The sequence below is a fragment of the Peromyscus maniculatus genome, chromosome 3, assembly GCF_049852395.1.
Source record: "Peromyscus maniculatus bairdii isolate BWxNUB_F1_BW_parent chromosome 3, HU_Pman_BW_mat_3.1, whole genome shotgun sequence".
Classification (NCBI taxonomy): Eukaryota; Metazoa; Chordata; class Mammalia; order Rodentia; family Cricetidae; genus Peromyscus; species Peromyscus maniculatus.
In genome coordinates, this window is record NC_134854.1 from 151,919,538 (window position 1) to 151,932,395 (window position 12,858).

At 39.0% G+C, this 12,858-nt stretch overlaps 1 protein-coding gene across 5 annotated transcripts; it reads left to right on the forward strand.

Annotated features, from left to right (window-relative positions):
* Positions 1-5,489: 5,489 nt before the first annotated feature.
* Clec1b (C-type lectin domain family 1 member B) lies at positions 5,490-12,835 on the forward strand. 5 transcript variants are annotated; one of them, XM_015989727.3, is made up of 6 exons: positions 5,580-5,850; positions 7,135-7,230; positions 8,404-8,526; positions 8,671-8,822; positions 10,568-10,674; positions 12,625-12,835. In XM_015989727.3, the coding sequence occupies exons 1-6, from the start codon at positions 5,787-5,789 to the stop codon at positions 12,767-12,769; spliced, it is 687 nt and encodes a 228-aa protein (XP_015845213.1). In that variant the 5' UTR covers positions 5,580-5,786; the 3' UTR covers positions 12,770-12,835. The 5 variants fall into 5 exon arrangements, with proteins under 5 accessions (XP_042130117.1, XP_015845213.1, XP_076424169.1 ...); XM_006996396.4 differs by having other exon boundaries at positions 5,583-5,850; positions 8,401-8,526; XM_076568054.1 differs by lacking the exon at positions 7,135-7,230.
* The last annotated feature ends 23 nt before the right edge of the window (positions 12,836-12,858 follow it).

Genomic DNA, 12,858 nt, shown 5'->3' on the forward strand with positions numbered 1-12,858 from the left:
GTAGTACCCAGACAGTGCCCACAATAATTCAGAATTATATAAGGAAAACTAAAGACCAAACCAGAGTTACCAAAGACCCAAAGGAAACAGAAAAAAAAAATCAGAAAGAAGTAAAAATGGCCACAAGGAGGAGACATAGGATAAATGGAGGACGGAATTTAGTTAGAAACCTGATTGTAAGCTTTCTTGATTTAAATAAAGGATTATCAAGGTATACCCATTGATTTGAATCCTGACTCAAACTTACATGCCCTGTGATCTTTTGTATGCAAATTAATGTCTCAATGCTGTGCATTTTGTTTTTTGTTTTGTTCACTTTAAACAAGATCTCACTGTGTAGTCTAGACAGCCCTTAAGCTTACTCTCCTCTTTATAGTAATGAAATTACAGGCATTCACTTCAAGCCTGTCTAATTTCCTTACTAGTAAAATTTGCATACATATGATACCTACAGCAACAATAACCTATAGAAGCAGCCACCACTTATTTTTCCCCCACAGCTGATGTTTAATATAGATAATCCTTAAAATGGAAGAAGCCTATACAGTTGCTGAAATGCTGTGAAACTTGAATAAACCAACCTAAGGAATTCAAAGACTTAATTCTGTTACAGCAGTTTATTTTCCTTCAGAGCGCTGTGAGTGCAGTTCTGTACAAGGTCCATGGATGTGTTCATGTATATGTGCATGTATGTGTACGTACATGTGCATACAGGCAAAAGCCAGAGTTTGACATCTAGTGTCTTCCTCAATAGCTCCACATGTTATTTTTTGAGATAAGATCTCTAATAGTTCTGTTGGTCACTGATTGGTCAGGCTAGCTGGCAATAAGCTCTAGGGATATGCCTGTCTCATTCCTGGTCTCTTTGCTGGTTACCTGAGGCCCACACCACAGTTTCTGTCTTTTTTTTTTTTTTTTTTTTTTTTTTGGTTTCTCTGTGTGGCAGCCCAGGCTATCCTGGAACTCACTCTATAGACCAGGCTGCCCTCGAACTCACAGATATCCGCCGGCCTCTGCCTCCCAAGTGCTGGGATTAAAGGCATGCTCAGCTCCTGGTTTTAAAGTAGGTTCTGGGGATCAAACTCAGGTCCTCCTGCCTGGGCAGCAGGCACTTGATGCACTGAGCCACCTCCCCACCCAGGCCCCTTCTCAGCATGATGGTGAGACATTATCTCGCTCTCCTCTCTGCTTCCTCTGCTTGTGTACTGGTGTACTCACCACCCTCCACACACAACTTGTGTGTTCCATCGACTATTTGACCCCAGAAAACAGAACAGTGGCAGGGATATTCACAGCGATGAATAAATACAGGTTTGGAGAATGGCTGGGATAATTATTTCTGACATGTAGGTTTCATTGTGACCTAACACTTCGTATCTCAATACAGTCTGGCACGAAGCCCCACTTAAAACATGCTTGACCGTGAACTTTTTACTCAATCACCCCATACTTATTCAACTGCCCATATCTTCATCCAGATATTCTTTGTGATTTTTGACTTTGGATTTTTATCCACACCATTTGACTGCCAATTAACATTTTACTTAGATAGAACCTATCAGGCACGTTCCTGATAACCTGAATGGACGATTGCAGCCCAGTGTTTTCTTCAGTTTCTCTGTTAGGTAACCAGGCACCCTGCCTCACGTGCCCCATAATTAGTGTAAATCCAGCAACCTTTCAATAAAACTCATTTCTTAAGCCCACATGTTTAAGACTTCTGAAAATGGAGGAATGAATGTTAATTATGCTTTGTTTTCCACAACAGGAAATCCTGTCATTTTCCAAAGACAATCAACATTTCATGTGTGTGCACAAAGTTAAAAAGCCAAAGGTGAGCCAGCAATTTTAATGCGGAAGGCTGAGGGTTGAAGGGTAGAGATTGGAGCTGGGGTTAGTTCTCGATGGGAATGCACTGGTAAAAGGCTTTTAACTTGGCAATGAAGATACCCGATCATCAGCTACAAAACTATTCATTTATTTTCATTTGGAGACAATGTAGTGATGTCCATAGTGGCCAATGCCTCCTAATTCATTGTCTTTCTCTTTTCCACAGCTCCACGCTGCTGCTGTATCTTGGTCAGTCTTAGCCACAAGGTTACTCCATTACTTTCCTTTCTGATCACACTCACTCCTTGTCACCCAGATCCTGTGATGCGTGACCCATTCTTTTTCCATAAACACAGGCGATGGATCTGAACAACACCAAAATTTGAAAGACATCTTAATGAGCTGAAAGAATTTAAAACCTGAGGAGATGCTACCCCTTTTTAAATGAAATGTGATCAGAGAAAATCCCCCAATTCTTTAAAAAAAAGTTTTCATGTGTACAAACATCTACTTATTCAACAAATATTGACTGAGTGATTACTGTAGGTCAATCACCAGAACACATCATTCTGGGGGAAAAACAATTTAAATATGTGATCTGGAAATGTAGCTCAGTGATTAGAGTGTTGGGGTTGGATAACCAACACTATAAAAAAGAGAAAAGAAATTAAATGAAAAAATATAACTATGTGTGAATAAGGGACAAGAGTGTGAACTACTGTGAGGCAGGTTTGAGGAAGACATTATCAATGTCAAAAGCAAAGATTATCCAGTCAAATTGCAAGTCTGTGTTCCTGAGGGCCAGTGTCACATTGCCTCCATGAATGCCAAGAACTAACTTCTTGTAGATTATCATTATGGATTAGACATGTGAGAGAAAAATAAATAAACACAATTCATATAACAGTGTTTCTTAGAATGTGAAAATAGGTGAGTTGTTATTCCAAATTAGAATTTTATGTTGAAGGAAGGGTTTTGTTTTGCTTTGTTTTTGTTACAGTTTCTTGAATGAAGAAAAGAGGAGGTAAATATTCAAGTGGAAATAAATGTCAACAGTGTTTTGTAGTGTGCTTAAGAAATATCTATATAGACTGTGAATTTTGTAAAAGAAAGAAGAAAAACTTAGTTTATCTCTTATTCGCTGAACTTCTTTCTTTTATTTTTTCCTACATATCTTAGCTTACATTCATATTGTGTGTAAGAGAATAAAATTAAGTTTAAATGCTTTGGGAGACTTTTTTGACCCTGCAGTTCTCAATATTTGTGTCTGCTCCTAACACCAAATGCTACGCTTCGAGGATGGAAGGTAGAATACACATAGAGGCAGATCGATATTTAGTGAACTGTAGATCTAGAGAGAAGAAGGTTATGACTGGAGTAACTGAGGAACCAAACAGCAGTGATAAATTACGATGAGAAAGAGGAAAGAACCAATAGAAATGCCTTAACTGTGGCTACAGGAAGGGGCATCATCCTCTGCTCTGAGGCTCAGGATTACCCACCCCAGAGGTGTCTTCTGATGCTAAATGTACAGTTTCATGAAGTAGTAGACCTGTGTCGTAAAGTAAGCCTGGCCCCTGTTGGTTTATAGGAATAAATAGGACTCTTTCATAATTAATCCAGATACCTAAGACTCAGAATATCTGGAAATTTAAACAGCACAAGCTAACTACTATGTTTAATTACTTAAGGTTTACATTAATTAAAAAAAAAAGTGTACAATCATTCACTCTGTCCTTGGAGCTCACAGTTACACATTCAATTTAATTTACCTGATTAAATTTTTCAAATGGATACATTTCATTGTGGTGATATTGTGTTCCCCAATATATTGTGCACCCTAATAAACTTATCTGGGGTCAGAGAACAGAACAGCCACTAGATATAGAGGCCAGAAAACAGTGGCACACACATATTTAATCCTAGCATTCCGAAGGCAGAGATCTGTCTGGATCTCTGTGAGTTCAAAGCCACAATGGAAACACTCAGGCATGGTGACACACGCCTTTAATCCTAGGAAGTGATGGCATGAAGCAGAAAGGTATAAAAGGTGTGAAAACCAGGAACTAGAGTCAGTTAAGCTTTTAGGCTTTTAGCAGAGGTTCAGGTGAGATTCATTCGGATGAGGACACAGAGGCTTCCAGTTTGAGGAAACAGGATTGGCTGAGAAGTTGGCAAGGCGAGGTTAGCTGTGGTCTTTTCTGTCTCTCTGATCTTTCAGCATTCACCCCAATACCTGGCTCCAGTTTTGTTTTTATTAATAAGACCTTTTAAGAGTCATGCTACATTTCATTTCTAAGAAAATGGAATGAAACTTTATTGGAAAGGGTGTCTTTAGAATTATAAGCTCTGTACATGTTTTTTTTCTTCATTAAACTGAAATTATTCATTCAATTGTATTATATTTTTCAGTATATAACTAAGTAAAACACTGAAATAAGGCAATAGGGGAAGAAAACACCCCTCAACTCAGTTTATAGTAAATATGGGTAAAGGGGAGAAGAGGTCAAACTGATCCTATACTTTGCTGTAAAACTGAGTTATCTATCACCCTCTGCCAGGAAGAAAAGAATCTTCAGCTGAGGTAGAAGCTATGCAAACAGCAGCAGCCATAGCGGAATAGTTTGCTGCCTTTGTGAAATCATTTGAGGATGTAGGGAGAGACACTTCAAAAGGCAGCATCCTTTCAGTAAATTGACGAAGAATTCAGAGCGAAGAAGATAGCAAGGAGGAAAATAAATTAAACTCTGTAAAAGACATCAGCGGGACCATGGGCAATCAAACACCTGCCAGCAGGTCCTGTATGGTCCCCCTGCTGAAATCTGGAGACTGGATTCTCTTAAGAAAGCAGAGGGGCAGGGGTGTGATCACGTCTAAGACAAATGTCAAGTGCCAGGGGCTTTGAGGCAGGATGCTTTACTGGCCATGGATATGTAGTAGAATTGCCTGCTATGAAATTATGTAAATGCTACCTTAATGGTAAAACAGGCAACAGTCTCCTCAATATTCCTGCAGTACCCACCTTAGCTAGTTCTGTGTCGTGCTCCTGTAGCTGCTGCCAGTATAAGCCAGGGAAATTCTTCAAAGCCCACATCTTTAGAGCTAAATGATGACATGCTTATAGCAATGTGACTGAAAGGACTCTAGGAAAGCAGCCTCCTGCATATAGTTATTTTGCTGAGCAAAACTGCATTTAAAATTAAAGAATGTCATTGAAATTTAGATTTTTTTAAATCCAAGAAATTCATTTTGAAGTGAAATGTGATCTAAGGGAAATATATTGACATGAGTTCTATAATTATTTGATTTTTTTCCTTCAGTGTCTAGGAATAAGCAATCTCAGGTCCACCTTATTTGGAATCTTCAATTAAAAAAAATAAACTGACTTATATTAGATGTGAAAATTTGAGTGAATTCTAGGTCATAGTGAGAAGTGGTCCCTTTTAATGTAGGATTATAAGCATCTGATTTACCACCAGGTCTAATAAATTGCTATTATATTTGATGTCGTAGTATGATATACTATATATCTACAGGCATTTTTACCCATGAGTTTTTATAAGAAATCAGTTCACTTAAGTAATATGTTTGGCGCTTTCCTACGGTTAAGATGAAGCGTGAACTTTTGCTCTTTGACAGGATACTCCCGATGGAACATCCCTTCACTTGAGTTGAAGATAAGAAAGCAGGAAATGAGCCCCGAATCTACTCTTTCACCACAAGTTATTATTATTTTTGTTTTTAGGTTCAAGTCCACGTATCTCTGAACATCCATGAAAGGGCTTCCTGGAAAACAATACAAAACAAAACAAAACCCAAGTGTCCTGATGCACATGGCTCCACATCAGCAGGAGAGGGGGGACCCTTTCTGGCAGGCACTGAAATGATAAGAGTGGACACTGGTGAGTTCTGCAAAGTCACTGAACTCAGAGCTCGCTGGTAGTTCAAGGGCAGCCATGCAGGATGAAGATGGATACATCACTTTAAACATCAAGCCCCGAAAACCAACTCTCAGCTCAGGTAAGAAAGGTCATTCAACAATTTGGACATTAGGAGGTCACTCCCCCTCTCTCCCTCTCTCTCCGAGTAACAGGGGACTTGATTTTATTTGTGTTTTCCTGAATGATATTCATGTAAGTGGGGCCTACAGAGGCTTCTGCAGACATAGTTAGAATCCAGGCATAAAAGGTAAGAAGAGAGGACGTTATACCAAGACTATTAGAATGCAGTGCTGGGGCTTAGAAGTTAGTGTGACAAAGGGAAGGACACTTTGAAAACGCAAATGTCTGACAAATGTCTTCACATTTTAAATCCTATTGGTCATTCATATGATAGGAACTGGGCATGACTACTACTCACTGAATACATTGCATGATTTACTTAGAAAAAAATGAGTTTTTTTTTTTTAATTCTGGAGGGATGGGTTTTATAATCTGGACTCTTTCATTTGTCTTCTGTTTAAAATGTTATAAAATCATTGGCTCAGTATTATTCAATATGTAAACATTTTGTATGAAACATTTATGCAAAACATAAAATAAAATGTTTTTTAACCTTTTTAAAAACAACCTCAAATTTCTGAAAACCAGACGATACAATTCTCTTCTAGTCTCCTATGAAAGTAATTGTTCATATGAATAAGGATGTGGGGGGGGGGGCTTGGCAGTTATATTTTAAAATCTACAGAGAATAATCTATGGGGAACAGAGATGGATGGTATAAAGCAGGGCATTCTCACTAAGGATGATCACCAAGGAAATGCAGGCAAAATATCCACCAATACTGTTTTTTTTTTTTGGTTGTTGTTGCTTTAATATGTGTGTGTGTGTATGCACATGTGCGCAAGAGAAAAGTGCCCATGCTTGTGTGCATGTGTGTGTGTGTGTGTATGTGTGTTTGAGTTTGTGTGTGTGTGTGTGTGTGTGTGTGTGTGTGTGTGTGTGTGTACATGTACCATTGTGCCCTGTGGAGATCAGAGGACAGCTTTCAGAAATAGGTTCTTTTCTTTCACCCTGTATTTTAGGAATCAAACCCAGGTTGTCAGGCTTATGTGATGAGTACTTTACCTGCTAAGCCATCTCATTAGCCCAAGTTTAGTTGGGTTTTGAGACAGGGTCTCATGTAGCCTAGACTGGCATTGAATTTGCTATGAAGCCAAGGCTGCCTTTGAACTCCTGATCCTTCTGCCTCTGTGACTCAATTGTAAGTTTAGTTTGCAATTCTGGTTATGATACTTAGAAAATCCTGAGAAGCCCAGGATGGCCTGGCTGTCTTCTCTTTCACATCTTCATTGTGCTCCCACAGCTGACTCTGCTTCTTCTTGGTGGCGTCTGATGGCTTTAATTCTGCTGATCTCATCCATGGGGCTGGTTGTTGGGCTCGTAGCTCTGGGCATCATGTGTAAGTATTGGCTCCTTGCCAGGCCTTTGATCTGAGGAAAGCAATACCCAGGAGTTCCTGGCATATTATACTAAGCTTCCTAATTGTCTCATCTGTTTGTCACCTACTCCGATTGTCCTGCATGCAGCTGCGGATATAACCTTAGCAAAGGAAAACTCAGAAAAGGGGAGCTTGCCCCTCTGATTTGAATCACTATTAATTTTTCCCTTAGTCACAATTACTTTCAGAATATACTTCAGGCGTTTAAGATGCTTACTATGGACCTAAGCTGTCTTTCTTTCTCCCCCTCTGCCTTGTTTAATCTAAGGCCCAGGCAAGCCAGAACTTGGCTAGTTTCATCAATAAAGCCTTTGCCTTCCTTCGTGGAATCTTGTTTGTTCTAATCTCTATACTTAAAATATCTTCCATCCCATTTTATTTACAGACACATTGGTTTTCTGGCCATGATGCCATCATTTGTGTTGCTAATTCATTTATTTTCTTGTTTTTAATATATTTTAGAAACCTTTATTCATTATATTTTATTACAAGGATATAAAAGCATTTTAAACACCATGAAAGAAAACATGTATTCTTTTTTCATGTTTTAATTAATTACTTAAACAATTTAAAACATTTTCATGAAGAACTTAAAATAAGAAACCTTGCAGCCAAGCTAAGCAGACTGAAAGTCTATGCATTCAGTGAACTTCTTTACAGTTAGGATGGCCATCTGACCATGCATTCTTAGATGGATTAATTTAGTATTATATGTAGAACAGAATACAAATGCAAGGCTTCTCTCATCTCTGTGAAGCCCGCTTAGGAAATATCACAACAGTTGTCTTAGTCACATGTTGTCTCCTCGGGACATTCTCACTGTCAGTCGATTCACACAGCTTTTTATGGAGCCCTCACTTGGTTCATGGTATTTCATTTTTCACTATTCATTGATTTTTGTGCAGCCCTCACTTGGTTCATTATATTTCATTTTTCACTTTTCATTGATTTTTGTGCAGTCCTCACTTGATTCATTATATTTCATTTTTCACTATTCATTGATTTTTGTGTATCTGGTGAACTCTTCAACTACTGGCAGGTTTATTATAGAAATGAAAGTTCACTGAGGAATCATGCCATCATCTTTCTGACTTGAGACCCAGGGCTAATTTATCTCATCTTTACATCTAGCAGTTACACAACAAAAGTACCTACTGGCAGAGAAGGAAAGTCTCTCAGCCACTCTGCAACAATTGGCCAAGAAAGTCTGCCAAGACTTGATTAAACAATCAGAGCTCAAGACGAAGAACACATTCGGTAAGTCTGGTTTGGACACTTTGTCTCTCCAAGCTCCATGTGTCTGTCATGGTAACAGGAGGGAGGCCCACCAGAGCAGGAACGCTGCATCTAGGGGAAGCTTTGGCTGTATTTTCACACTCCCAAACTCGGTCTCCCCTTCAGAGCACAAGTGCAGCCCCTGTGCCACAAACTGGAGATACCATGGAGACAGTTGCTATGGGTTCTTCAGACATAACCTAACATGGGAAGAGAGCAAGCAGTTTTGTGCTGAGCAGAATGCAACGCTTGTGAAGGCTGCCAGCCAGAGGACTGTGGTAAGGAGGGTTTACGTCAAGCATTTGTGAACTTTTCAAGAGAAAGCTCTCAAAGGAAGCATTGAATCTACTTTTCTTGTGTGTTTTTTAATGGCTTGCACTAGTTGCTCCTCTGAGAAATTTAGGAAGCTTGGTAAATATAGGGCTTTAATATTCAATCCAGTCACCTTCCAAAGTATCACTAGAGTGTTTCAGTAAGATTGGATTGTGTATGTGCCTCCCTAGCAGCAAACGTGGACATTGGGTCAGATATCGTGGGAAGTACTCATTACATTGATTTCAGTCTGCATGAGTTTTTGCCCCTTGCTGTAAGCCCAGGTTTATAGAGAAGTTTAAAATTAAATTAACGAAATAAATTTACTCAGTCAAAACAGCGGAGTGTATTAGCATGTCAACTCTACTATAAAGAGATTAACTGGAGACAAGAAACATGCCATGATTCTCATCACTACAGGCCAATACCACTTGAAAATCTGTAGCATAACAAAGGAGTAATATTACATTTTGAGAAAAAAATTAAAGTTAAATATCAGTTGGATTTTTCCATCAAGCTCAACAAAGAGGCATCTTGGATGGATGTGTCTCTATGGATATGTTTTAAAGAAAAGATCAGTGACTGATGGATTAGTGGAGAAGTGGTGGGTGGCCCACACTTTAGGGAAGTGGACTCACAAGTATTTCCTTGTGGAGTGTTATTCTGAGTATCTCATGGCTGTCCACAAGCTCAAACCAATTTGTTGCTATTGTTGTTGCTGCTTTCCAAGAGTGGGTTCTTATCTGCTATTCTGGGATACATGAGGGCATAATGAACAGTTAGCTTCCTTTTACTCTTCTTTCCAAGAGACTCAATCTGTCAGTACTGGAACCACTTCAGGACCTGAATCTATGTACTCATTAAAAACAAAAGCCCGAACTTAAAAAAAAAAAAGTAGCTGGGCAGTCTTTAATTCCAACACTTGAGAGGTAGAGGCAGGCAGATCTCTGAGTTTGAGGCCAGCCTGGTCTAAAAAGTGAGTTCCAGGACAGCCAGGGATAGACAGAGAAGCTCTGTCTCAAAAAACAAACAAACAAACAAACAAACAAACAAACAAACAAACAAACAAACAAACAAACCCTAACAAAAAATAAATTATAACCAGGCACAAAAAAGTAAATCAGAGATGTGGTGGTGTATGCTTATATAGTCATAGCTAAGGCTAGGATCACACATTTAAGGCCAACCTGGCTACACAGTAAGAATATATCTAAAAATAGAAAGAAAGCATAGGAAAATACAAATTTGGAAAGGTAGATGCATATTATTTACTAATTCCTTTGAGAAAGACATCTATTTATCCATCCAACTAAAAGAAAATATTTCCATGTATTAGATAGTCAATAAAATCTGAGAACTTAATTTCAGGGATTGTGAAGCTTATCAACAGCATATTGCCTTTTGTTGTGTTCACCTTCTTGAATCATATTTAGAAGTCTCCTGGGACTCAAATCTTCAATTGGTAGGAAATATAAAAGTACATTATAAACACATAAGAAGACTAGAATATTATCTGTTTAATTTCTCATGTGCTGTATAAACCTTTAATATTTTAAAACAAATTAGCAAGACTCCTAGACATGAAATATAACTCATTAGCATCAACTTAGATGCGTAATTCCAGGTGTTTGCTTGAGGCTTTGAAGCTGTGTCACTGTCCTTGCACAGTGCTGTTGAGGCATTTACCGTTGTATGGATTTGTTTGCAACAGGAATACATCAAAAACAGGATCACTTCGGTCCGTTGGCTTGGATTATCACGCCAGAACTCTAGTAAGGATTGGATGTGGGAAGATAACTCAGTTCTTCCCAAGCATATGTAAGTCCCTAGAAGTTCAGTTGGAAGGCATTACCCAAAGCTTTGACTCACATATTTCTTGTTGAACACAAGTTGCCTGAAAGTTGAGGTGTCTCTCTACCCTACTGTGGGTTGCAGCTGCCAATCACTTGTACTCTAGTCCTAACAAGAGAGCACTGGTGGGCAATTCTACTCTCTCCTCCCTCTCAGCCCCTTATGTAAGTCATGATCCATTTTTTTATTACCAGTATCTTCCCCATTCATTTCTATGATCTCTCTCTCTCTCTCTCTCTCTCTCTCTCTCTCTCTCTCTCTCTTTCTCCCTCTCCCGCCCCCCTCTGTAAATTGATCTGATTTTTTCATGCTTTGAGAATAAATTTATCCTTTTCATTATTTTATGGTTGGAATGATTACCATCAAGACTATTTTCAGTATCTTTTTTTGTCCTATGGATCTCTACAAATCAGGTACAACTTAGATCACAAGGCAATTCTAATTTCATACAATGAGGTTCCGCCCTTCTGATGTCATTGTAGGCAAATGACCTCATTTCATTAAGAGTTGTGTTATTCAATATGGCTCTGTCTCTCTCCTTAATTTTTAAAACTTAAAATTTAGTATGTGTGTGAGAGAGAGAGGGGGAGAGAGAGGAAGAGAGAGAGAGAGAGAGAGAGAGAGGAAGAGAGAGAGAGAAAGAGAGAGAGAGAGAGAGAGAGAGAGAGAGAGAGAGAGAGAGAGAGAGAGAGAATTCATATGCTACAGTGTATGTGAATGTACCACCATGTAGATCCTGGAAATCAAATATAGGTCAACAGACTTGGAAGCAAGCACCTTTCCCCACTGGGCCATGTTGCTGACTCAGTAGGGCCCTCAAACCACTAATTTCAACATCTTTTGTTTATTCTGCACAACACTGCACTCTCTCTGAGAACTTATTACCAAAGCTTATACAATTCTACCATTATTTAAATAGCTAATTAAGTCAACATGTGTTTATTATTTACTTTGGATAGAATCCCAGGACACACAAATACACACAAACCTCCTGAAACCCTTGGCCTTTATCTCTCGTTGCTCACAATATTGCAGAAAAATGGTGTTCTCTGTAGTCAAATTCCTCTTTCCCTCCTAGATTCTTCAACCAACTCCTTTGTTGGTCCAGTCTATTTGAAGGCTGCTTCCTCAGTGAGATCAACTCGAAGGGTTCACACTTAATCCTGCTCCTTTCTGCACACACCTGCTCTGTTGTCTCTTTACTATTTTATATCTTCACAGCTCTCACTAATTTCTGACATTTTCCTGTCTGCTTATCTGTGGGCATCTTACCAATTTCTTCCTTACTGGGATTTGGGTTTTAAAGAAGAAGAGAGCTTGTCTTTCCTCCTCCTCCATCACTAAACCATTTGATAACGTGTTGGTGTCCATAGGTGTCTGCTAAGTAGATTCAGCACATTTTCCTTGTCTCTCATTGTAAACAGAGATTCAGGGAACAGAGACAAACTTTGGGACGATAACCACAAAATGTTCTAGTGTTTATCTATTACTTGGTGCTGTTAGTTCTCAGCTCTGCAGTATTTAGCCATCTCACTTCTTGTTGTGCAGCTAGCTTCTGGCTCTATAAGAACTTCCCATTTCCTCTCTCCTTGTGTAAAACCCACTCTTCTCTAAATACTGATCCAAAGTGAATTATCAATAAAGCTTTGCTTGGCATGTCAGAGCATGATGAGCCTTCTCCTCTGGACGCCCTCTGTATTTAGCATTGACTTTCTCCCAACTTACACTCTATTAAATTGGTATTGGGCTTCTTGTGTGTACAGATTATATACTCACAAGTGAACAAAGAGTTTTTCAAAGATGAGAATGTTTCTTTACCTACCCCAGCCTAGTTTGATCAACAAAACATGCATGTCCCTTGCTTCCTTATGTATTTATACTTTTAAAAAACACGTACTCTGCCCTTATCATTTGCAGGATTGATCTTTCTGGGAATACAAGAGAAAACATGAATTGTGCTTATCTCTATAATGGGAAAATCCATCCTGCTTCCTGTACGGACAGACATTTTTTAATGTGTGAGCGGAAGGCTGGCATGACAAGAGTGGACCAACTGCTTTAATGCAGAAGGATGAACAGGATGTCAGATAAGTGCTTGGTCCTGCAATAAAAGATCTGTACGAAAGAATTCCCCAGTCATGAAATGATTTA

Excerpts from the sequence above, each read along its gene's own strand:
- Clec1b (XM_006996396.4), top strand. The coding sequence starts at position 5,787 with ATGCAGGATGAAGATGGATACATCACTTTAAACATCAAGCCCCGAAAA. Across the intron at positions 8,527-8,670 it reads CAAGACGAAGAACACATTCG|AGCACAAGTGCAGCCCCTGT; the intron begins GTAAGTCTGGTT and ends TCTCCCCTTCAG. Across the intron at positions 10,675-12,624 it reads TCAGTTCTTCCCAAGCATAT|GATTGATCTTTCTGGGAATA; the intron begins GTAAGTCCCTAG and ends TATCATTTGCAG.